This window comes from Salmo salar, chromosome ssa04 (assembly GCF_905237065.1).
Source record: "Salmo salar chromosome ssa04, Ssal_v3.1, whole genome shotgun sequence".
NCBI lineage: Eukaryota > Metazoa > Chordata > Actinopteri > Salmoniformes > Salmonidae > Salmo > Salmo salar.
In genome coordinates this window covers 18,381,630-18,408,230 of record NC_059445.1, presented here as the reverse complement: position 1 = coordinate 18,408,230, position 26,601 = coordinate 18,381,630, and the positions used below count along the sequence as shown (strand labels likewise).

Sequence of the window (26,601 nt, the reverse complement as noted above, 5' to 3'; positions counted from 1 at the left end):
CTTCTTGGCCTTCCTGTGACACTGGGTGCTGTAGATGTCATGGAGGGCAGGCACTGTAAAACCGGTGATGTGTTGGGCTGAACGCACCACCCCCTGGAGAGCCCTTTAGTTGGAAGCAGTGCAATTGCCATACCGCGGAGGTCAGTGGAACGCTGAACGCCATCCTCAAGTCAGAGACAGACACATCGACTTTAACACAAAGGCTCTTACACACAGGATCTGACCACAAGTCAGACCCAGAGAGACTGGGGCTGGGGCGACTGGGCTGTCCTCCTGCTCAGAGTATTTACTTTATGGTAACCCGAGCATGAGGGCTGTTCATTCCCATCTGGACTCAGATGACACGTTAGGAGGGGGGAGCCACACCAGGCAGTATTAAAAAGAAACGGTTCCTCTGCATGTTCTGTAACAAAGGCTTCAGCTGCCCCCAGAAGGTGGAGATCAACCAGAAGGTTCACACAGGGGAGAAATCATTCAACTGTACCCATTGTCAGATGCGCTCCACCCATGCTGGCAACCTGAAGATGCACCTGAAGGTACACGCAGGAGAGAGGCCGTTCACCTGTACGCACTGTGAGAAGAGGTTCTCGGGAGAGGATGGGAAGCCTGATCTGCTGCTGGTCAAAGAGGAGACAATAGAAGACGGACCAGAGAGCATTGACCTGCTGAGTGGACTAAAGATGGGGGAGCAAGGTAACGAAGAAATGCATATAACCTACATACAGTAATATATCTTCAATGGGAATAGTGATGTCTGGCTATTTTTTCTTCATTTTCTTCATTCCTAAAATGAAATCAAAACAACTTATGTTTACATACAAAACACATTGTAATGTATGAACTTGACCAGGTAATTGTAAAAAAAAATATTCAAAAAACTCAATATGCAAAGTCTATTTTCTAACCTCTTCCTGCAGGTGCTTGGCTGCAGGAGACTGGGCGGCTACCTTGGATTCCCAGACCGGTGCAAACAAGAACCCAGGGGACAACATAACTGAGCAGGGTAGGATCAGAGGCGACATAGTGGAGGTCAGAGGATGGGTCTGACAACCTATCCTTACTCCTTAACGTCCAAGGACCTTATATGTTATGTTTATAGGGAGATTGGTTCTGGCAGCCAAAACTGTCAAATACTCCATCTAAATGTGGATCGATTCTCAATTGCGATACAATTCTAGAAACATAAAGCCCTTTACTTTAATATCACATCTAAATAATTTCACAAAAGCAAAATATACACTTACTGCACACTGTTTTAAGCGGGTTTAACACAGTTACAGCCAACAGTATTCAGTTAAAACACTTTTCTGGCGCCGTTCCTTCCGTTACACACAGGTGTTCGGAGCACACTAGATAGCTAATTAGCACAGATGGTCTCCTCGGGTCTTCCGTCTGTCATCCGTGAATAAAGCGCTGTGTTGGAGCCAATTTGGGTGCATCTCATATTCTGGTATTGTTCGGGCAATTACACTCCCGACCACTATGGTCAGACAAATGGTGGTGGTAAACATACATCAGGGGATCTATGAAGACACATGTGCTTTAAAGTAATGGTGTGTGTTGATGGTGGGAGAGCTCATAGTTCTTATAGCAATCAAATGAAAGCAAGAAAACGCCAAACAAGATACAAAGGACTACTATAGTCAATACTCATTCATTCAAGGTAACCCCTATTGTTAAGTTTGAGGTGTGTTAAGAACAAGTCAATTTGCTACCATCCACTCACCTGGTGACTGATTGGCTACTTAGAATTCTTGGATTTTCAAAGCAAATTATCACTACATGCTGTATATATGGCCGTGTGGGAACCCGAATTAGCCCTATGTGTGTGTATTTATCCTTTTTATTATTATTATTATTTCTCGCTGATATGAAAGATAAGGTCCTTATGTTAACGTTCAAAATGAGCACCGTGGCTTATAAAGAAACCCAGAGCTGAATATACTGTATTTACCTTCATTGATAGACTCTAGAGCGTCTATGAAGTTGTTATGTGAACTATATTACCCCTCATAACCCTTTGTTAACTTGTCATTTGAAACAGACTTGTGTAAATACTTTTTTTTTAGAGAGACAGTAAACCTTGGCTAGAACAAGGACGGAGGTGATGTAGATGGATTAAAATTGTTCTATTATTTTCTACTCTATTCTTGCTAACACACTATTCTTTCTAAACAAGTCTGCTCTCCGCTTGAAATATACTGATCATAGATTTGGTGTGTAACGTAATAAACAGTACCGTAATTCAAAGAACAGCGCGCATTTCTTTTTCATTTAACCACACCCTTTGAGCGATGACGCCAACCAAAAATTATTTATATTCAGTGCGTAAACGGAAGAGAACAGTGACCAAGAACAATTTCCACGTTAGCATTTTTTGTTATTGTTAATTAGACGTTTATTGACACATTGGAACTCAAAATATGACTAATTGAACAGCACAGCATCACATACTTACTTCAGGTAGTCTTTAATTCGCGCTGGAGACAGGACTTGGTTGATAGACGTTATCTAAGTAGCCGCTAACGTTAGCTAACAATGGTTTTTCACACTCAAATAGCCTCCATCATGGAGGTGCTAGCGAATGCAGCCGTGGCAGAGATCTGTAAACTCGTAGACGACGACTATGCAGTGTTTCGTTTGGAAATAACTCAAAGCCAGAAAGAAAACAGGACATTGCGGAGGAAACTACAGCTACTGGAACTGAAGGTGGTACGGGAGCGTGCAGAGAGGACAATTAGAGACCGCGTCCGCGCCAGTCGTCCATGTAGTGTCAAGATCCTCGACCAATACAGAGGAATGGCAAGAGGTACATTTTGCAGAAGGCCGAGACTGCGGGGTCAGTCGTCCCGTTCCCGGCCCTAAGTTTTAGAATCAAGTTTGCTACAATTCAGCACATTTTGTCATGGGACACAGACAAAATGTGCAGTTTTTAAAGCTAATTTTCGGAAATTCTGCACATTTTGCCATGACTTGTGCCATGTTAATATCAGTGCCTAATTTGAACCGAATCCTGCAGGAAAAGGATCAGGCACCTCGCTGTTTTGGACTGTTTCGTTCACGAAATTCAGCCCAGGCCTGATATTCTAAGAGTTGATTCGGGTTGGGCGGGCCCAGGCGTATGGTTTGTGCAACATTGTAACCTATGTTTGAGACCAATGTGTGACTGTGGCTGTGAGAAGCGTGCCTTGTATCGCTCTCAGAACTAGAATGAGATGAACTTTATATGAGATCTCTCCCTCCTCTGATAGACACGAGCCTGCAACTCTTATCTCTCCAGCGTTGCACGGCATCATCTATTTCATTATAGAAGTGCGAAGGGTTCTGGAGGAGCAGCAGCACCCCTGATATATTGAAATACATTTTCCAAAGTTATAGAGTTAATGCTGTCTGTTCAGAAATAAACAGAAAATAGCTTGGACCAATAGCTAGCTGTGGAGTGTAGCCTAATAACAAGGCATGGTCCTACAGTTGGGAATGCACTGCAAATCTGTCAGTGAACAAACAGCATGCAGACAAAAACAGGTATTGTGCAATATTTCAAATACAATCACAGGAAAACACAGGTTGGAAAGCAAATGGCTCCTGTTGAAAAGAGAATAGTCTAATCTGTCTGCTGTAGGCTACCAAAATATTTGATCAACTTCCAAATATTGTTTTACAAAGTAAAATGAGAGAGAGGCTTTTGGCACGAGCGCATCGGCCATCACCAGTGAGTGAGCTGCGCATCATTGGGTGACTCAGTGAAACTGGAAAGCAGTTTTAGGACTAATTTCCTCATATTGTAGCCAACAATATGTGTCTCCACACACCAAGGCCTAGTCTATTGATGGATTCAAGATAAGGTAGTTTTTATTGATCTCAGATTCTCAGTTTGTGTCAAAGTAGCCTGTCATTTAGATAATTTGTGTGGAATAAAAACTGCCTTATCTTGAATCCATCAATAGACTAGGTCTAGGTGTGTGGAGACACATTGTTGGCTACAATATGAGGAAATTAGTCCTAAAACTGCTTTCCAGTTTCACTGACTCACCCAATGATGCGCAGGTCACTCACTGGTGATGAACGATGCGCTCCTTTTACATGACTGAAGACTTTGGCAGAATGTAAAAGGATGTAGAATTGCCTGAAATCCGTTTTATAAAAGGCCACATTTTTCTGACAGTTTGTACAGACATTTTTTGGTTGCGCAAACCTACAGTTTACACATGGTCTGTGGTTGCGAGGCCGGTTAGACGTACTGCCAAATTCTCTTAAACGATGTTGGAGGCGGCTCTACCATTAAATTCTCTAACAACAGCTCTGGTGGACATTCCTGCGGTCAGCATGCCAATTAACGCACTCCCTCAACTTGAGACATGTGGCATTGCGTTGGGTGAGTGGCCTATTTAGAGTGGCCTTTTGTTGTCCCCAGCACAAGGTTCACCTGTGTAATGATCATGCTGTTTAATCAGCTTCTTGATATGCCACACCTGTCAGGTGGATGGATTATTTTGGCAAAGGAGAAATGTTCACTAACAGGGATGTAAACAAATTTGTCCACAATTTGAGAGAAACAAGCTTTCTGTGAGTATGGAACATTTCTGGTATCTTTTATTTCAGCTCATGAAACATGGGACCAACACTTCATGTTGCATTTTTTTATATTTTTGTTCAGTGTAGATAGTCAGTCAGATGGCTAGCTGCCGGCAGAGACTGCTATTGCAGTAATGTTGAAGGGCTCTGTCTAGTATTACTTAGCTAGCTAGAAGGATGAAGTAAAAAGCTAATGTTAAACGGAGCAAAATATAGGCTACTATCTTCACTTTAACAGAGAGGAGGCTACTGAGACAGACAGTGATGTGGCGAGGCTGAGGCAGGCTGCAATGCATGCAGGAGGAAGCAGAGGAGCTCTGGCGAAGGCCAAGAGGCCGACCCATGAAGCTTAAATAAAAAAGTAACGCTAGCAAGAGCAGTGTGCAGGTTTTTTATTCATACTTTTTTTCTCGTGATATCCAATTGGGAGTTACGATCTTGTACGATGAAATAACTGATAAATTTGAGAACAAAAACTACTTACATTTTAACACCACCGCAGAAGCTTCGCTATTTACCATCTTCCAAGTTGTTTTGTTGTTTCCTTGAAGAGATCTAGCTATCCAAATTCCACCCTCTTCCAATGCATTGTGGCTGGGAAATTCCCAAAGTGAATTCTACTAGATGAAAAGCCAAAATTAGTAAAACTTCCTGCCATTTTAAAGCATACTAGATTTTTGAAAATGTGCGTACTATAAAACATTTAATTTTCGCATACTCAAACAGCCTACTATTTATGACGCAAGTATGGTATTCGGACACGTCCAGTGTCAGTAGTGTGCAATATAGCGTTGAGCATTGACACAACCTATCTTAACCACCCCTTTTCCCCCAATAACTCTCTTAGGTGAAGGACATCTCACTGGAGGCCACAGGAGCTTTGTGAAGCCAGCTGGACACAATATATGGAGAGATGACCAACCAATCACTGTTGATGAGGGGAGTGGAACCTCAACCCAGCATGTTATCGTGATAGAGGTTAGTGTCATAGTGTAACAATACAGTACATCAAATGTGGCGCGGGAGCTTGTGAGACTTCCCTATGACATTGTTATCCAATTCAGTTCATGTACTGGTAATAACCTCGGGGGGGCTCCCGAGTAGCGCGGTGGTTTAAGACACTGCATCTCAGCGCAAGAGGTGTCACTGCAGTACCTGGTTCCAATTCAGGCTGCATCACATTCGGACGTGATTGGGAGTCCCATAGGGCGGCGCGCAATTGGCCCAGCGTCGTCTGGGTTTGGCCGGGGGTAGGCCGTCATTGTAAATAAGAATTTGTTCTTAACTGACTTGCCTATTTAAATAAAATAAACCTCCTCTTTTCATGTGTCAGTCTGCAGATGCAGAGGCTGCTGGTTCTGGAGGATCGTCTCTGGTCAAACAGGAGAGGACTGAAGTAGAGGACCCACAAGACATCCAGACTAGAGCAGCGGCTGGAGTGGCGCCCCCTGTAGCCACGGAGGACCTCACCGCCTCGCCCCAGCCAAGGACCCGACGCAGCATCACGGAGGTCAGTGGAATGCTGGACGCCGTCCTCAAGTCAGAGACAGACACGAAGACTTTAACTGTAATGCACAGGCGGATATTACACACAGGATCTGACCACAGATCAGACCCAGAGATACTGGGGCTGAGGCGACTGGGCTGTCCTCCTGCTCCTGGCTTAGAGTATTTACTTTACGGTAACCCGAGGACGGTTCATTCCCATCGGGACTCAGGTTACATGTTAGAGACTGGCAGTGATCCGTCTTGTTCTTACACTACAGAGATGGACCCTAGCAACATGCCCTTGGGTTTAGAGACACATACTGATCTGTCTAGAGGGGACTGGAACCGGTACAGTAGTAGTCTAGGGAGCCTAGATAAGAAAGGGGAGGTTATAGTCGTAGATGAGGTGAAAGTGGAGGGCGATGCTCCTCTGACATGGAATGTGGATGAGACTCACTTAGGGGAAGGACACTCTCAAGGCAGAGCTTTATTAGATTACAGGGAAAGTTTAGAGACAAATCCAAATATCGAGACCCACTCCCCTTTACATGCGCTCAGGGATCGCGACCTAGTGTCCACGTCAATGGGGCCTTCCGTTTCACACGGCCGCATCCTATTTGATCAGGTTTTGAACTCAAAGGACCAAGGGGCCCAGGTTTTGGGAGTGGGAGCAACATCAGGCGGTAGTAAAGATAAACCGTTCCTCTGCATGCTTTGTAACAAAGGCTTCAGCTGCCTCCAGAAGGTGGAGATCCACCAGAGGGTCCACACAGGGGTGAAACCCTTCAGCTGTACCCAGTGTCACATGCGCTTCACCGAGGCTGGCAAACTGAAGAGGCACCAGAGGGTCCACACAGGGGAGAAACCCTACAGCTGTACCCAGTGTCAAATGTGTTTCGCCCAGGCTGGGCACCTGAAGAGGCACCAGAGGGTCCACACTGGGGAGAAACCCTACAGCTGCCCCCAGTGTCACATGCGCTTCACCCAGGCTGGCAACCTGAAGATGCACCTGAAGGTCCACACAGGAGAGCGGCCGTTCGCCTGTACACACTGCGGGAAGAGGTTCTCAGAAAGGAGCTACCTCAGGATACACCAGCAGAAAAAACATTCCACTCTATAACATAGAAAGTAACCATTCCACTTGATCGCTTCTCACGTGTAGATCAAATGCTGCATTAAAGTCAAAGATGAATTTTCATTGTTGTCAGCAGTAAAGATCCACAGATGAATTTGGAATAACGAGTAGTAGATTTTAGTGTTGAATTTTCCTGAGGTAGAATATTGCGTCCAGGCATTGTGTGATCTATAAGCCTTAAAAGTACTGTGTAAGCTATATGTTTATAAATGCCTATTTCGTTACTTCCAACTACTTAATGAGAAAATTAATGCAGTTTATCAAGTTCATACAGATGTTTTGTTGACATGCATGTGTGGTTTTTATATAGAGTATTTAACACTTGTTAAATACACTCATAACCATATACAGGTTGAAAATGGAAGAGTTGGGCACTAATAAGCAAACATAGGAACGTGGTAGCTGTACAGCACTGTATGGGTAAGCGCTGTATGGGTTTTGACTGAGGGAAATGCTGTAAATTAAGATGACTCGATGTATTGTGAAAGATGATACCACTTTGTCATACAAGCAAGCCAAATCTGCACTTCACATCTCTAAATCTAACTCATGTCATATACAGTGTCAACGTTTATGATCACTATGTTTGATGTACAGTTACAAGATGTCATGTCGTCATACCCTGGGTTCTTCTGACCAGACTGAGCCTATGTTTATTGTCAAGAAAACTCACCGCTGAACACGCACCTGAATGCACTCATGACTCCATTCTATGCGCACCACAATGACAATCTGTTTCTCTGAATTACCTTGTGAAAGCCTAACACTTGAAGATTTTTATTTTATAGCTTAGCTAGTCATGTTTGCAATAGAACAAGCTTTCAGATTATGTCCACTTTACCCAGATTGTGATTTATAATGGACTGTTTTTGGATTGTGTAAACAACAGTAATTGTGTGATGGCGGGGATGCAGGGCTGTGTTCCAAACAGAACTACAAGTGTGCTTGCTCTAGTTCCTCAATGGCACAGCTAGGAGAGCTAAAAAAAAAAGTACCTTTATAGTTGAAGACTCTTCTTTGAGTCATAAAAGTGCATTGAAATGACTTAGGAACTGTGCACACTTTGGAGAGGTGTGGCAGTTTGGAGACAGCAGTTAGACCTACCGCTCAAACCCTTGTCATTTTTTGGTCTTATGTTGCACCTACCCCACATTGTCCAGGTATATTCTTATTTTGTTACTGAATGTATCCAGAGTGTGTTCTGATTGTGTCAACATCTGTTGCAAAATGTACAGTAAATGGAAAATGCACATAAAATCAACAGTATAATGTTTAGATTCAATCTTGTCCGGTAAACTGTTGTGTACTCACTTTTAGTCTAATTATCTCCAAACTGTTCCCTTTCAATTGCTACCATGGATATGTATGTTTTAATTCTTTTAATTCTGTAAGAAACATTTCAATTTAACCCTGTCCATGTCCCACGTGTAAAGGGTTAATAAACACAAAATGGGACTTTTCTAAGACTTTCATTGAATCTCTCTTTAATATACATCACATCTGATCTCACCCTATTCTGCATACACCAGACAGTGCTTTATAACCAATATACACTTACTAAATATACCCACACACTAACAAACAACTACTGTACACTGGAGAGGCTATACGAACACGCCTGGTGCCCAAAATCTATGATGTATGTCACGCAGCGACCGTTGAGTGGGGACGTTCTGTCAGAACAAATTGGCCACGTTAGCAACCACTAGCAACATGTAATACAGCTGCCCGGTGAAGCAACACTGGTCATTCACACCGGCTTGTCGTTACGTTAGCTAATTGGCAAGACACGGTGACATCCAGATGGTGCCCAACACTACAAGTTATTAATCCCTCGTCCGTTGAAATAAACATTCGTCTTTTACAAGTTTTAACTAGCGCCATGCCGCTGTTGCCTACAAGCCAGCATAAACTAGCTAGCTGGGAAGGGTTCATCAGGACAACAGACTGAAGAGACTCCATTCGTCTCCACTCGACTCTCAGCTGAGCGACATACGTAATTAATTTGGGCACCAAGCCTGTCCATATAGCCTCTCCCATTTTTCATGCATTTATTTTAACACGTCAAAATAGTTTAGGTTTGTCTGACTTTTGACTTATCATAGTTGACTCATATTTACCCACAAAATCATATGTCCACCATGATGTTTAACAACAATTAAGTAATTCTGTAACTACAGTATAGTAGTGGGATGGGTAAACACTTGTTACCTGTGTGTGTGTACGTACCTGAGGGAGTGTATGTCTGTGTAATCTGTATCATCTGTCTCTTCCAGGAGGAGGAGGGTCCAGAGGTGCTGCTGGTGAAGGAGGAGGGGTGTGAGGAGGGTCTGGGGAACACTGAGGGGACCATGGTCATGGAGGACAACCAGACTACACCTCCTCCTGAACCCACAGAGGAACCAGCTGAGCAGCACAGGACCACATACAGTATCACTGAGGTGAGCCCACTGTGAACTACTGTCTGATGGTATTAGTTCAGGGTGCTGATCTAGGATCAGTTTAGCCTTTTAGATCATAATGAATAAGATTTAATGAAAAGATCCTGGATCAGCACTTCTGCCCTGAGACTCTTTGTAGATTAGGGCCGAGGTCTTGATTAATTTTGTCTTAAGTCTGGGACTATGCCTTTGAATGATCAAACCATTTTAATGAGTGTCATGTAATTAAATTAACTAATAATTTTGTATAGTACTCATAGCAATCTCTCATTGCCCAATCAGAAGATGCTTCACCATCCAACATCCTCTCACTCTGTATCTCTTACAGTCAGTAGACATGGAGGATGGGAAGCCTGATCTGCTGCTGGTCAAAGAGGAGACAATAGAAGACGGACCAGGTAATTGACTGAAAAAACTCCATATTTAGAGTTCTCTGCCATGTTTGTGAAGTCTATTTTCTAAACTCTTCCTGCAGGTGGTTGGTTGGAGGGTAACAGAGGAGATCACTCAGCCATTTTTGATTCCCAGACTGGTGCAGCCACGGGTCCAGGGGACGACATCGAGCAGGCCAGGACCAGAGGGGACATAGTGGAGGTCAGTGGATGGGACACCGTTGTCAACTCAGGGCTGGGGAACAACACTGTTAACCACAACCAGAAACAGACAGTCGAGCACAAAACAACATCCAAAATAAGTCTCCATGAAAACAGACTGGCTGAGACCAGGGTGAGGCTTAGATTTGGTGGTCTGCGGGGACGGGGAGGTGTCCGTATGCAGCAGGAGAGAACAGACATAGACTTGGCTAGCAATGCTCCGTCCTGCTCCTATAGTTGTGATTCAGAGAGACTGATGGTGCCTCAGGTTAACCCCCTAACAGGTGCTGCCTTCAGCCTGCCTTCTATAGGATCTATCAACTGGAACATGGACCCTGCGACAACACAGACACTCCCTGGCCTTCGTCCTCCTCACACTCTCCTTATGTTAAACCATAGCTCAGACAATGCCAGTGCCTCAACACTAAATGGCTACACAAGCCCATTGACAAATGACAGTAGTAGCAACGCTATCAGTAGATCCGATGGCAAAGAGAAGCGCTTCCCGTGTTCGTTCTGTGGGAAAGCCTTCAGTTTCCCCAAACAGGTGGAGATTCACCAGAGGATGCACACAGGGGAGAAACCGTACAGCTGCCACCTGTGCCAGGCCAGTTTTTCACACTCATCCAACCTAAAGAGGCACCAGAGGGTCCACACAGGGGAGAAACCGTTTAGCTGTACCCAGTGTCACATGCGCTTCGCTCAGTCTGGCAACCTGAAGATGCACCTGAAGGTCCACATGGGAGATAAGTAATTCGCCTGTACGGACTGAGGTTCTTAGAGAGGAGCTACCTCAGGATACACCAGCAGAAAAAACATTCCACTCTATAACATATAAAGTAACAATTCCATTTGATAGCTTCTGACTGACATCACACCCTGCATTAAAGACAAAGATTAATTTTCATTGTCAGCAGAAAAGATGCACTTGGAATAACGAGAGTAACGTATTTCATTGTTGAATATTCCTGGGTAGAATGTTGCATCTAGACATTCTGTGATTTTGACTTGAGCGTACAACACATTTAGGAATACCTGCTCTTTGCACTTCATAAACTGACCAGCTGAAAACTACAATCCCTTATTTATGTCATTTGTTAAATCCACTTCAATTAGTGTAGATGAAGGGAAGGAGACAGGTTTTTAAGAATGATTTTTAAGCCTTGTTACAATTGAGACATGGATTGTGTGCCATTCATTTAGCATTTTTACATTTGAGTAATTTAGCAGATGCTCTTATCCAGAGCAGCTTACAGGCACAATTAGGGTTAAGTGCCTTGCTCAAGGGCACATTGACAGTTTTCACGTAGTCGGCTCGGGGATTCGAACAAGCAACCTTTCGGTTACCGGCCCATTGCTCTTAACCGATAGTAGGTACTAAGCGCACCAGTTTGAGTGTGTCAAAAACTGCAACTCTGTTGGGTTTTTCACGCTCAACAGTTTCCTGTGTGTATCAAGAATGATCCATCACCCAAAGGACATCCAGCCAACTTGACACAACTGTGTGAAGCATTGGAGTCAACATGGGCCAGCCTCCCTGTAGAACGCTTTCAACACCTTGCCCCGATGAATTGAGGCTGTTCTGAGGGCAAAAGGGGTGCAACTCAATATTAGGAAGATGTTCCTAATATTCTGACCACTCAGTGCAAGTAAGCATATATGATGCCTTGGAAAAGTATTCATACCCCTTGGAATTCTTCACATTTTATTCTTACAAAGTAGGATTAAAATTGATTTAATTGTAATTCTATACATTATACACTGTCAAAGTGGAAGTTTATTTTTTTATGAATAGAAATTAAATATCTAAAAGATATTCGTTGCATAAGAATTCAGCTCCTTGAGTCAATACATGTTAGAAACACCTTCTTGGGTAAGTCTCTAAGAGCTTTACACACCTCGATGGTGCAATATTAGCCCATTATTCTTTTCATAATTCTTCATGCTCTGTCAAGATGTTGGGGATCATGGCTAGACAGGCAATTTTAAGTCTTGCCATAGTTTTTCAAGCAGATTGTCACGTCTGATCCTGCTCCTTCTATTCCGGTGTGCGATGTTGCCAGAGTACTCACCAGCGGTCCTGGGATTCATCATTATGCACACCTGGCACTCGTCATTAAGCGCACCTGTGAGTCATTATGATTCACACCTGGACTCCATTACCGTCATCATTTCCTCCCCTTTATATGTCACATTCCCAGGTTCACTCACCAGTTGATATTGTTCTTGTGTATCGGCGGTCTGCTGTATGTTATTGGCGTGTTCTTGGTTTTGTTTTATTAAAATGCTTCTGACTCACTGGCCCATCATTACACAGATATAAGTCAAAACTGTAACTTGGTCACTCAGGAACATTCATTGTCTTCTTGGTAAGCAACTACAGTGTAATTTTGGCATTGTGTCATATGATGCAGCCACCACCATGCTTGAAAATAAGGAGGTAGTTACTCAGTGACGTGTTCTATTGGATTTTCCCCAAACATAAGGCTTTGCATTTAGGCTCAAAAGCATATTCCTTTGCTGTGTTTTTGTTGTATTAGTCTAGTGCCTTATTGCATACAATATGCATGTTTTGGAATATTTGTATTTCCACTCATTGAGTAAAAAGTCATTATTGTGGAGTCACTAAAATGTTGTTGAGCCATTCTGTTTTCTCCCATCACAGCCATTGAACTGTAACTGTTTTAAAATCACTAATGGCCTCATGGTAACATTCCTGAGCAGTTTCATTCCTGTCCTGAGGCTCAGTATCTTTGTGTTTTTAAAGTGAGAAGATGATGATAGTGCCTTAATTCATGTTTACTTGACATGTAGTAGTGAAGATGTGTAATGTTGAACCTTTTCCAAAGTATTCTAAAATTCATTTTATCAAAGCGACGGTACCAGATTTACAGAAAAGGTGTTACCATAGTGAGAAGTTATTGTACTTGTCACATCATTTTGTGCAATAAAAGTACTGTATTTCACGTTGTGAGTGTATGACCACTTTAAATTAAATACAGAATTGACTCTGCTGACTGACTTGGTTATTTTTTTTTTATCATTGCAGGGGCTGTTTCCCTTGTCAGTTGAACCCAAACATATGGACTTAAAAAATTATAATTGGCTCTATTGTTAAGTACTTGAATTAGTGTTAAATGGGCTTGGCTGTGGTAACTTGTTTTTGTCATGTTTCTGTGTGTACAGGAAAGAGCTTCTCATATATATATACTCTGTCTGCAGTCCATGAGGACCTGCTGATGTCCGGTGTTGCTGGTCTGTTTCAATGAACGATATAAGTAGACCATGGCAAACGGCCTGAGTGAGCTATCTTCATTGATCCACCATCTTTGACTGGACCTCTGACGTTGCAGGTCACAAACCCTGGATCAGGAGCTGTCGCTTTTCCTTTCAGAGTCGGAGCCAGGACTGAACCACGAGGGACAGAGACTTTACCACATGGAACACAACCACTGGAGAGGAGGACTGAACAACCTCTGTCCTGGTGGTCATCAGAGGGAGAGTCCAGTCTGCAGCCCAGACCCCTTCTCTTCAGTGTCAGTACAGTGATGAAGCAGGTCCTGCGGGCTAGATGAACCCTCCTGTTTTTATGATACAAGCACCACAGTATCCATGATGAACAGAGCAGGTCACCCTGTATTAGTGGCATATTCAACAGCTTTTAATTAATGTGTTATCTTGTGATCAAGCCTTAAATGTTTTGTGGTTGGTGGCAATGTCAACAATTAGCCTGTTTGACATTTCAGTGGAAATACTATCAGCCCAGTTATTGGCCACCTTACTATTTTGTATAATTCAAAGATGTTTTAATTTTGTTCATAATAGATACACCAACCTCATCTCCGAAGTGTTTACTAGATAGCTGGCTAGCCTTCTGGTTGAAGAAAATGGACTTGCCTGTCAACTTTCCAGTGCTTAAAAAAAAAAATTCACCAACAACTTTTTCAGTGTTGCATGCAAATGTATTTATTTTACAGCTTAATCTTATGTTTTGAGAAGGTAGCTAATATACATGAGTATGAATAATTTACGTCAACTTTTTAATTTCAGTGAATTGACATGAACAATTGGAATGCTGGTGTTTGTGATGCACTTAAGGGAAGAAATACACAAGATGGGTTGAATAAATTCATATTTTACCTGTATTTTTTTTTTAAATACTTGCATATGAAAACAAACAACTTGACATCCGTCCCTATATTGTAACATAAATCACAAGAAAAATATATTTCCACAGCCAACTCTGGATCCCACCGCACACACCTGCAGTATAACAAGTGCTGGCAGAAGTCACAGCACACCAGTCACTTCGGACTCACAATCCTGCATGGAGCTTGCAGGCGGATCATGCTACCCATAGCGAGCACAGGAGGTGGTGTCTTTTATTTGAAATGTTTTTCTTCATTTAACATGTGTTTACCTGTGGAGGTGGCTGTATTTGAATTGCAGGTGGCAGGGACACCAGGCAAGGCTCCTGTGGTGGTGTGACCAGGGGAGACTGAGCCTGCTGGTAAATGTTTTGCGCCCAGGGGAGCCAGCACCTTGTACCTGCTCAGGGCGCTTAAAAAACCGACTCATCGCAGTTATAGATTTGTCTGGGTTTCTCCCTCAACCAGCTCTCCTCCAAGTGCTTATGAGAAGTGAACGAATGGCACACTCGTTGGATGGGTGGCACACTCAGCTCTGCCCGTCCAGGGTGTCCGGCCTCCTCATGAACAGTTCCCACCACCTCTTCCACATATTCAAAAGAACTCTACCTTGTAGTTGGCTTGGGCAGCAGCATCAGGGAACTTAATGTAATTGTCTTGATGTAAACTTGATGTAAAGATCCAACTTTGTAATCTTGGATATCACATCCACCTTTATCAGGGCCACAGCCACCATCATCACCATCAGCCAGCTTACAGTTTCTCTTTAGAGTGATAGGTTTGTCCGATAGGTTAGTGTCTTTCATGGGCACCCACCTGTCGCCCCACATGGGTGTGATGACTCGGCCCACCATGTTTTGTGGCATGGTCATGGATGAAGTGGGTTCGACCACAATAGTGCTCCCTGGAGACACTCTGTTGGGAAGCCGCCCCCATACTAGATGCTCTTGTTTAGCAAGGAGTGTGTCGGCCTGGTTGAGTTTTGGTCAGTTCTTCACTCTGCCAACATGTCAGGCTAGTCATCATGTTCAAGAAGTATTCTCCCACAGGTGATGGCTGTGAAGTACATTCTGATATGAGTCTCCAGTACTCGTCAGTACCCTTCATTTGATGCATGAGGTGCTTTATCAAGTTTGTACTGAGAATGAGATCATCATGCTGACCTGGGACTATGAGCCCAGAAACTAAACAACTAATCCCATACACATTAAGGTCAACTTCATACATGCATTTTGGTTGTGCCGTTTTCCCCCCTACACCAATGAGAATGACTGGCTCTGACAGTGGCTTCTTCTCTAGACTAATATTTTCCGCAAGCATTCTATGCTCTGCTGCCTCGCTTAAAGTACAGGGCATGGAGCCGGTGTCAAGCATCCCTTTCAATTGGAACTGGTTATTTACAGTGACTGGGGCATAAAATAGTTAGTCAAATGGCGTTACTCTTTGTCTATTCTGCGCTATGACCCGAACCCCTCCTGGTGCTGCACTACATGCGTTCACATGTAAATCTTCATCACACTCTAAGGTTTGTTTCTCTTGACCCGCACATCCCCCCTCCTTATATGCTGGCGTCCTAGTTTAACGGCTCCGCTCCATGGGTTACTTGTGTGGCCTCCTCACTGTATCTAGGCCCAGGCTTCGGACTAGAGGTCGACCGATTATGATTTTTCAACGCCGATACCGATTATTGGAGGACCAAAAAAGCCCGATGCCGATTAAATCGGCCGATTTGTATTTGTTTATTATTAATAATGACAATTACAACAATACTGAATGAACACTTATTTTAACTTAATATAATACATCAATAAAATCAATTTAGCCTCAAATAAATAATGAAACATGTTCAATTTGGTTTAAATAATGCAAAATCAAAGTATTGGAGAAGAAAGTAAAAGTGGTCAAAATATTATGACCACTCTATGGAAAGGGGAGACTCATAAACACAATGTTGTTTTCCGGGACTCGTCTGAAGGTAACCCATACAAACAAATGGAAGTATGGAGGTAGTTTTGTGCCCCCAAAAATATGGGGTTCAATGTGTAAAATATATATGTACGGTACCAGTCAAAAGTTTGGACACACCTACTCATTCAAGGGTTTTTATTTATTTGTACTATTTTCTACCTTGTAGAAAAATAGTGAAGACATCAAAACTATGAAATAACACATATGAAATCATGTAGTAACCAAAAAAGTGTTAAACAAATCAAAATATATTTTATATTTGAGATTCTTTGCATTCTCTCAACCAGCTTCACCTGGAATGCTTTTCCAACAGTCTTGAAGGAGTTCCCACATATGCTGAGCACTTGTTGGCTGTTTTTCCTTCACTCTACGGTCCAACTCATCCCAAACCATCTCAATTAGGTTGAGGTCGGGTGATTGTGGAAGCCAGGTCATCTGCAGCACTCCATTACTCTCCTTCTTGGTCAAATAGCCCTGACACAGCCTGGAGGTGTGTTGGGTCATTGTCCTGTTGAAAAACAAATGATAATCCCACTAAGCGCAAACCAGATGGGATGGCATATCGCTGCAGAATGCTGTGGTAGCTATGCTGGTTAAGTGTGCATTGAAATCTAAATAAATCACAGAAAGTGTCACCAGCAAAGCACCCCAACACCATCACACCTCCTCTGCCTTCTAGACAGAGTTGCAAAGAAAAAGCCATATCTCAGACTGGCCAATAAAAATAAAAGATTAAGATGGGCAAAAGAACAGACACTGGACAGAGGAACTCTGCCTCGAAGGCCAGCATCCCGGAGTCGCCTCTTCACTGTTGACGTTGAGACTGGTGTTTTGCAGGTACTATTTAATGAAGCTGCCAGTTGAGGACTTGTGAGGTGTCTGTTTGTCAAACTAGACTCTCTAATGTACTTGTCCTCTTGCTCAGTTGTGCACCGGGTCCTCCCACTCCTCTTTACTGGCTAACATTGGAGTTCAGCTAGCCACGGTTAGCGGTCCTCAGCTATCCATTAGCTCGAAAAGCTATCGCCAATTTTTGTACAGCGCGACTCAGACCAGAGCTTACCGGACCTATTCTCTCTCCATATCCCCGGATTTCTACCGCAGGCTCTGGACGTTTACACCTGGATCTTGCAGCTAGCTAGCTGCTACCTGAGTGACTATTGGCAACGTTGGTCCCGGAGTTAACATAAATTATTCCGGAGCTAGCCAGCTGAAGAGTTTCATCAGCCACTCCTGGGCTACAATCACCTATCCGGACCCGTTTTACTGCCAATGCGGAGCCCCATCGGGCCTTCACGACTGGACCACCAACGTTATCTGCCCGAGGGAGTTATCCAACTGGCCCCTCCGTCGCGACGTAACCCGAATGCCCAATCGTTAGCTGTCTTATCGGCTGCTATCTGAATTGGTCTATCGGACAATTTTCTTGGGCCACTATAACTAACTATTTTGCCAATTGGACTGGTCCCCCCTACCACACGGAACCCCACTAATCTACAGATGGAATCGCACGAGGTGGCTAAAAACAGACCTCCTCCATCTTCTACCAGCTTGCTACCTATGGCTCGGCTAGCTATCTAACTCTCACTGGACCCTTTGATCACTCGGCTAAGCATGCCTCTCCTTAATGTCAATATGCCTTGTCCATTGCTGTTCTGGTTAGTGCTTATTTCACTGTAGAGCCTCTAGCCCTGCTCATTATACCTTATCCAACCTCTCAGTTCCTCCACCCACACATGCTATGACATCTTCTGGTTTCAATGATGTTTCTAGAGACAATATCTCTCTCATCATCACTAAATGCCTAGGTTTACCACCATTGTACTCACATCCTACCATACCTTTGTCTGTACATTATACCATGAAGCTATTTTATCGCCCCCAAAAACCTGCTCCTTTTTCTCTCTATTCCGGACATCACAGACGACCAATTCTTATAGCTTTTAGCCGTACCCTTATCCTTATACTTCTCTGTTCCTCTGGTGATGTAGAGGTGAATCCAGGCCCTGCAGTGCCTAGCTCCACTCCTACTCCCCAGGCGCTCTCTTTTGATGACTTCTGTAACCGTAATAGCCTTGGTTTCATGCATGTTAATATTAGAAGCCTCCTCCCTAAGTTTGTTTTATTCACTGCTTTAGCACACTCTGCCAACCCGGATGTCCTAGCTGTGTCTGAATCCTGGCTTAGGAAGTCCACCAAAAACTGAAATCTTCATCCCTAACTACAACGTTTTCAGACAAGATAGAACGGCCAAAGGGGGCGGTGTTGCAATCTACTGCAGAGATAGGCTGCAGAGTTCTGTCCTACTATCCAGGTCTGTACCCAAACAATTTGAACTTCTACTTTTAAAAATCCATCTCTCTAAAAACAAGTCTCTCACCGTTGCCGCCTGCTATAGACCACCCTCGGCCCCCAGCTGTGCTCTGGACACCATATGTTAACTGATTGCCCCCCATCTATCTTCAGAGCTCGTGCTACTAGGTGACCTAAACTGGGACATGCTTAACACCCCAGCCATCCTACAATCCAAGCTTGAAGCCCTCAATCTCACACAAATTATTAATGAACCCACCAGGTACCACCCCAAAGCCGTAAACACTGGCACCCTCATAGACATCATCCTAACCAATTTGCCCTCTAAATACACCTCTGCTGTTTTTCAACCAAGATCTCAGCGATCACTGCCTCATTGCCTGCATCCGTAATGGGTCTACGGTCAAACGACCTCCACTCATCACTGTCAAACGCTCCCTGAAACATTTCAGCGAGCAAGCCTTTCTAATCGACCTGGCCCTGGTATCCTGGAAGGATATTGACCTCATCCCGTCAGTAGAGGATGCCTGGTTATTTTTTTTAAATGCCTTCCTCACCATCTTAAATAAGCATGCCCCATTCAAGAAATTTAGAACCAGGAACAGATATAGCCCTTGGTTCTCCCCAGACCTGACTGCCCTTAACCAACACAAAAACATCCTATGGCATTCTGCATTAGCATCAAACAGCCCCCGTGATATGCAACTTTTCAGGGAAGTTAGAAACCAATATACACAGGCAGTTAGAAAAGCTAAGGCTAGCTTTTTCAAGCAGAAATTTGCTTCCTGCAACACAAATTCAAAAAAGTTCTGGGACATTGTAAAGTCCATGGAGAATAAGAACACCTCCTCCCAACTGCCCACTGCACTGAGGATAGGAAACTCTGTCACCACCGATAAACCCACTATAATTGAGAATTTCAATAAGCATTTTTCTACGGCTGGCCATGCTTTCCACCTGGCTACCCCTACTGCAGTCAACAGCACTTCACCCCCCACAGCTACTCGCCCAAGCCTTCCCCATTTCTCCTTCTCCCAAATCCATTCAGCTGATGTTCTGAAAGAGCTGCAAAATCTGGACCCCTACAAATCAGCCGGGCTAGACAATCTGGACCCTTTCTTTCTAAAATTATCTGCCGAAATTATTGCAACCCCTATTACTAGCCTGTTCAACCTCTCTTTCGTGTCGTCTGAGATTCCCATAGATTGGAAAGCAGCTGCTTTCATCCCCCTCTTCAAAGGAGGGGACACTCTTGACCCAAATTGCTATAGACCTATATCCATCCTACCCTGCCTTTCTAAGGTCTTCGAAAGCCAAGTCAACAAACAGATTACCGACCATTTCGAATCCCACCGCACCTTCTCCGCTATGCAATCTGGTTTCAGAGCTGGTCATGGGTGCACCTCAGCCACGCTCAAGGTCCTAAACGATATCGTAACCGCCATCGATAAGAAACAATACTGTGCTGCCGTTTTCATTGACCTGGCCAAAGCTTGACTCTGTCAATCACCACATCCTCATCGGCAGGCTCAATAGCCTTGGTTTCTCTAATGATTGCATCACCTGGTTCACCAACTACTTCTCTGATAGAGTTCAGTGTGTCAAATCGGAGGGCCTGTTGTCCGGACCTCTGGCAGTCTCTATGGGGGTGCCACAGGGTTCAATTCTTGGGCCAACTCTTTTCTCTGTATACATCAATGATGTCGCTCTTGCTGCTGGTGATTCTCTGATCCACCTCTACGCAGACGACACCATTCTGTATACTTCTGGCCCTTCTTTGGACACTGTGTTAACAACCCTCCAGACAAGCTTCAATGCCATACAACTCTCCTTCCGTGGCCTCCAACTGCTCCTAAATACAAGTAAAACTAAATGCATGCTCTTCAACCGATCGCTGCCTGCACCTGCCCGCCTGTCCTGCATCACTACTCTGGACGGCTCTGACTTAGAATATGTGGACAACTACAAATACCTAGGTGTCTGGTTAGACTGTAAACTCTCCTTCCAGACTCACATCAAACATCTCCAATCCAAAGTTAAATCAATAATTGGCTTCCTATTTCGCAACAAAGCATCCTTCACTCATGCTGCCAAACATACCCTCGTAAAACTGACCATCCTACCGATCCTCGACTTTGGCGATGTCATTTACAAAATAGCCTCCAATACCCTACTCAACAACCTGGATGCAGTCTATCACAATGCCATCTGTTTTGTCACCAATATACTACCCACCACTGCGACCTATACGCTCTCGTTGGCTGGCCTTCGCTCCATAATCGTCGCCAAACCCACTGGCTCCAGGTCATCTACAAGACCCTGCTAGGTAAAGTCCCCCCTTATCTCCGCTCACTGGTCACCATAGCAGCACCCACCTGTAGCACGCGCTCCAGCAGGTATATCTCTCTGGTCACCCCCAAAGCCAATTCCTCCTTTGGCCGTCTCTCTTTCCAGTTCTCTGCTGCCAATGACTGGAACGAACTACAAAAATCTCTGAAACTGGAAACACTTATCTCCCTCACTAGCTTTAAGCACCAGCTGTCAGAGCAGCTCACAGATCACTGCACCTGTACATAGCCCATCTATAATTTAGCCAAAACAACTACCTCTTCCCCTACTGTATTTATTTATTTTATTTTGCTCCTTTGCACCCCATTATCTCTATTTCTACTTTGCACTTTCTTCTACTACAAATCTACCATTCCAGTGTTTTACTTGCTATATTGTATTTACTTTGCCACCATGGACTTTTTTTGCCTTTACCTCCCTTATCTGACCTCATTTGCTCACATTGTACATAGACTTATTTTTCTACTGTATTATTGACTGTATATTTGTTTTACTCCATGTGTAACTCTGTGTTGTTGTATGTTGTCAAACTGCTTTGCTTTATCTTGGCCAGGTCGCAATTGTAAATGAGAACTTGTTCTCAACTTGCCTACCTGGTTAAATAAAGGTGAAATAAATAAATAAAATATGTTGGTTAGAGCCAGTTTGCCCTGTTCTGTGAAGGGAGTAGTACACAGCGTTGTACGAGATCTTCAGTTTCTTGGCTTTTTCTCACATGGAATAGCTTTCAATACTCAGAACAAGAATAGATTGACGAGTTTCAGAAGAAAGTTATTTGTTTCTGGCCATTTGGAGCCTGTAATCGAACCCACAAATGCTGATACTCCAGATACTCAACTAGTCTAAAGAAGGCCAGTTATATTGCTTCTTTAATCAGAACAACAGTTTTCAGCTGTGCTAACATAATTGCAAAATGGTTTTCTAATGATCAATTAACCTTTTAAAATGATCAACTTGGATTAGCTAACACAACGTGCCATTGGAACACAGGAGTGATGGTTGCTGATAATGGGCCTCTGCACGCCTATGTAGAAAATCTGCCATTTCCAGCTACAATAGTCATTTACAACATTAACAATGTCTACACTGTATTTCTGATCAATTTGATGTTATTTTAATTGACAGAAAATGTGCTTTTCTATCATAAATAAGGACATTTCTAAGTGACCCCAAACTTTTGAACGGTAGTAGATATATATATACACACACTACCGTTCAAAAGTTATAGCTGTATATATATATATATACAGTTGAAGTCAGAAGTTTACATACACCTAGGCCAAATACATTTAAATTCAGTTTTTAACAATTCCTGACTTTTAATCCTAGTAACAATTCTCTGTCGTAGGCCAGTTAGGGTCACCACTTTATTTTAATAATGTGAAATGTCAGAATAATAGTAGAGAGAATGATTTATTTCAGCTTTTATTTCTTTCATCACATTCCCAGTGGGTCAGAAGTTTACATACACTCAATTAGTATTTGGTAGCATTGCCTTTAAATTGTTTAACTTGGGTCAAACGTTTCGGGTAGCTTTCCACAAGCTTCCAACAATAAGTTGGGTGAATTTTGGCCCATTCCTCCTGACAGAGCTGGTGTAACTGAGTCAGGTTTGTAGGCCTCCTTGCTCGCACACGCTTTTTCAGTTCTGCCCACACATTTTCTATAGGATTGAGGTCAGGGCTTTGTGATGGCCTCTCCAATACCTTGACTTTGTTGTCCTTAAGCCATTTTGAAACAACTTTGGAAGTATGCTTGGGGTATTTGTCCATTTGGAAGACCCATTTGCGACCAAGCTTTAAGTTCCTGACTGATGTCTTGAGATGTTGCTTCAATATATCCACATAATTTCCCTACCTCGTGATGCCATGTATTTTGTGAAGTGCACCAGCTCCTCCTGCAGCAATGCACCGCCACAACATGATGCTGCCACCCCCGTACTTCACGGTTGGGATGGTGTTCTTTGGCTTGCAAACCTCCCCCTTTTTCCTCCAAACATAACAATGGTCATTATGGCCAAACAGTTCCATTTCTGTTTCATCAGACCAGAGGACATTTCTCCAAAAAGTATGATCTTTGTCCCCATGTGCAGTTGCAAACCATAGTCTGGCTTTTTTATGGCGGTTTTGGAGCAGTGGCTTCTTCCTTGCTGAGCGGCCTTTCAGGTTATGTCGATATAGGACTCGTTTTACTGTGGATGTAGATACTTTTGTACCGGTTTCCTCCAGCATCTTCACAAGGTCCTTTGGCGATGTCAACATCGGCCCGATGTCTAGTTTAACGCCGACGTGCCAAACCGATGTCAAAGCTGACGTGCATACCTATATAACGTAGGTAGATTACGTTATGAACGCACAAAAAATATAGAGCTACACATGCAACACAGAATTCCTAACCTAGCCCACAATGTCTGATGTGTGGATCGAGCAGTCATTTGAAAGAGTAAGAAAATTGCAGCGAGACAACTCAAAGACAAAATCCATTAACGCCAAGATAATGGAATTCATTGCCCTTGACAACCAACCGTTCTCTGTCATAGATGATGTTGGCTTTCGCCAACTGGTCGAGCACCAGGACACACTACCAAGCAGGCGCTATTTTTCAGATTTTGCCCTTACACAGTATTATTGAAACTCACATCCATGCCAAGATGCTATGCTACTAGCCTCATTCTATTAATATGCATCTCGGGACAACTCTAATATTGACGTATATGCTGATTCGGTGAGTGAGTTTATAAGGAAGTGTATAGGAGATGTTGTACCGACTGTGACTATTAAAACCTACCCTAACCAGAAACCGTGGATAGATGGCAGCATTCGCGCAAAACTGAAAGCGCATACCACCACATTTAACCATGGCAAGGCAACTGGGAATATGGCAGAATACAAACAAAGTAGTCATTCCCTCTGCAAGGCAATCAAACAAGCAAAATGTCAGTATAGAGACAAAGTAGAGTCGCAATTCAACGGCTCAGGCACGAGACATATGTGGCAGGGTCTACAGACAATCACGGACTACAAAAGGAAAACCAGCCATGTCACGGACACCGACGTCTTGCTTCCAGACAAACTAAACACCTTCTTTGCCCACTTTGAGGATAATACAGTGCCACTGACGCGGCCCGCTACCAAGAACTGTGAGCGCTCCTTCTTCGTGGCCGACGTGAGTAAGACATTAAACGTGTTAACCCTCGCAAGGCTGCCGGCCCAGATGGCATCCCTAGCTGCGTCATCAGAGCGTGCGCAGACCAGTTGGCTGGTGTGTTTACTGACATATTCAATCTCTCCCTAGCCCAGTCTGCTGTCCCCACATGCTTCAAGATGGCCACCATTGTTCCTGTACCCAAGAATGCAAAGGTAGTTGAACTAAATTACTATCGCTCCGTAGCACTCACTTCTGTCATCATGAAGTGCTTTGAGAGACTAGTCAAGGATCATATCACTTCTACCTTACCTGACACCCTAGACCCACTTCAATTTGCTTACCACCCCAATAGGTCCAGAGACAATGCAATCGCCATCACACTGCCCTATCCCATCTGGACAAGAGGAATACCTATGTAAGAATGCTGTTCATTGACTATAGCTCAGCATTCAACACCATAGTACCCTCCAAGCTCATCAATAAGCTTGAGGCCCTGGGTCTCAACTAGAGGTCGCCCGATTAATCGGAATGGCCGATTTAATTAGGGCCGATTTCACGTTTTCATAACAATCGGTAATCGGCATTTTTGGACACCAATCATGGCCGATTACATTGCACTCCACGAGGAGACTGCGTGGCAGGCTGACTACCTGTTATGCGAGTGCGGCAAGGAGCCAAGGTAAGGTGCTAGCTGGCATTAAACGTATCTTATAAAAAATAATCAATCTTAACATAATCACTAGTTAACAACACATGGTTGATGATATTACTAGTTTATCTAGCTTGTCCTGCATTGCATATAATCGATGCGGGGCCTTAATTTATCATTGAATCACAGCCTACTTCGCCAAACGGGTGATTTAACAAGCGTATTCGCAAAAAAGCACTGTCGTTGCACCAATGTGTACCTAACCATAAACATCAACTCCTTTCTTAAAATCATTACACAAGTATATATTTTTAAACCTGCATATTTAGCTAATATTGCCTGCTAACATGAATTTATTTTAACTAGGGAAATTGTGTCACTTCTCTTACGTTCTGTGCAACAGAGTCTGCGTATATGCAGCAGTTTGGGCTGCCTGGCTTGTTGCGATCTGTGTGAAGACCATTTCTTCCTAACAAAGACAGCTAACTTCGCCAAACGGGGGATGATTTAACAAAAGCGCATTTGCGTAAAAAAGCACAATCGTTGCATGAATGTACCTAACCATAAACATTAATGCTTTCTTAAAATCAATACACAGAAGTATATATTTTTAAACCTGCATATTTAGTTAAAAGAAATTCATGTTAGCAGGCAATATTAAACTATGGAAATTGTGTCACTTCTCTTGCGTTTATTGCACACAGAGTCACGGTATATGCAACAGTTTGTGCCGCCTGGCTCGTTGCGAACTAATTTGCCAGAATTTTACGTAATTATGACATAACATTGAAGGTTGTGCAATGTAACAGCAATATTTAGACTTATAGATGCCACCCGTTAGATAAAATTCGGAACGGTTCCGTATTTCACTGAAAGAATAAACGTTTTGTTTTCGAAATTATAGTTTCCGGATTTGACCATATTAATGACCTAAGGCTCGTATTTCTGTGTGTTATTATATTATAATTAAGTCTATGATTTGATAGAGCAGTCTGACTGAGCGGTGGTAGGCAGTAGCAGGCTTGTAAGCATTCATTCAAACAGCATTTTACTGCGTTTGCCAGCAGCTCTTCACAATGCTTCAGGAATTACCCTGTTTATGACTTCAAGCCAATCTACTCCCGAGATTAGGCTGGCAATACTGAAGTACCTATTAGAACATCCAATAGTCAAAGGTATATGAAATACAAATCGTATAGAGAGAAATAGTCCTATAATAACTACAACCTAAAACTTCTTACCTGGGAATATTGAAGACTCATGTTAAAAGGAACCACCAGCTTTCATATGTTCTCATGTTCTGAACAAGGAACTTAAACATTAGCTTTTTTACATGGCATATATTGCACTTTTACTTTCTTCTCCAACACTTTGTTTTTGCATCATTTAAACCAAATTAAACATGGTAGAGAGAGCACCACCCTATCCACATCGACGGGTCAGCAGTGGAGAAGGTGGAAAGTTCCTCAATGTACACATCACAGACAAACTGAAAGGGTCCACCCACACATACAGTGTGGTGAAGGAGGTGCAACAGCGCCTCTTCAACCTCAGGAGGCTGAAGAAATTTGGCTTGTCACCTAAAACCCTCAAACTTTTACAGATGCACAATTGAGAGCATCCTGTCCGGCTATATCACCGCCTGATACGGCAACTGCACCGCCCACAACCGCAGGGCTCTCCAGAGGGTGGTGCAGTCTGCAAAAAGGATCACCAGGGGCAAACTACCTGCCCTCCAGGACACCAACAGCACCCGATGTCACATGAAGGCCAAAAAGATCATCAAGGACAACAA

At 43.4% G+C, this 26,601-nt stretch overlaps 1 protein-coding gene across 3 annotated transcripts; it reads left to right on the top strand.

Annotated features, from left to right (window-relative positions):
• Positions 1-13,245, top strand: LOC106602424 (oocyte zinc finger protein XlCOF8.4-like). Of its 3 annotated transcripts, XM_045717563.1 has the most exons (4): positions 2,311-2,809; positions 5,423-5,553; positions 5,909-6,085; positions 9,475-9,656. In XM_045717563.1, the coding sequence occupies exons 1-4, from the start codon at positions 2,539-2,541 to the stop codon at positions 9,652-9,654; spliced, it is 759 nt and encodes a 252-aa protein (XP_045573519.1). In that variant the 5' UTR covers positions 2,311-2,538; the 3' UTR covers positions 9,655-9,656. The 3 variants fall into 3 exon arrangements, with proteins under 3 accessions (XP_045573518.1, XP_045573519.1, XP_014050527.1); XM_014195052.2 differs by lacking the exon at positions 9,475-9,656 and having other exon boundaries at positions 5,909-8,664; XM_045717562.1 differs by lacking the exons at positions 2,311-2,809; positions 5,423-5,553; positions 5,909-6,085; positions 9,475-9,656 and adding exons at positions 1-693; positions 10,115-13,245.
• Positions 13,246-26,601: the final 13,356 nt, after the last annotated feature.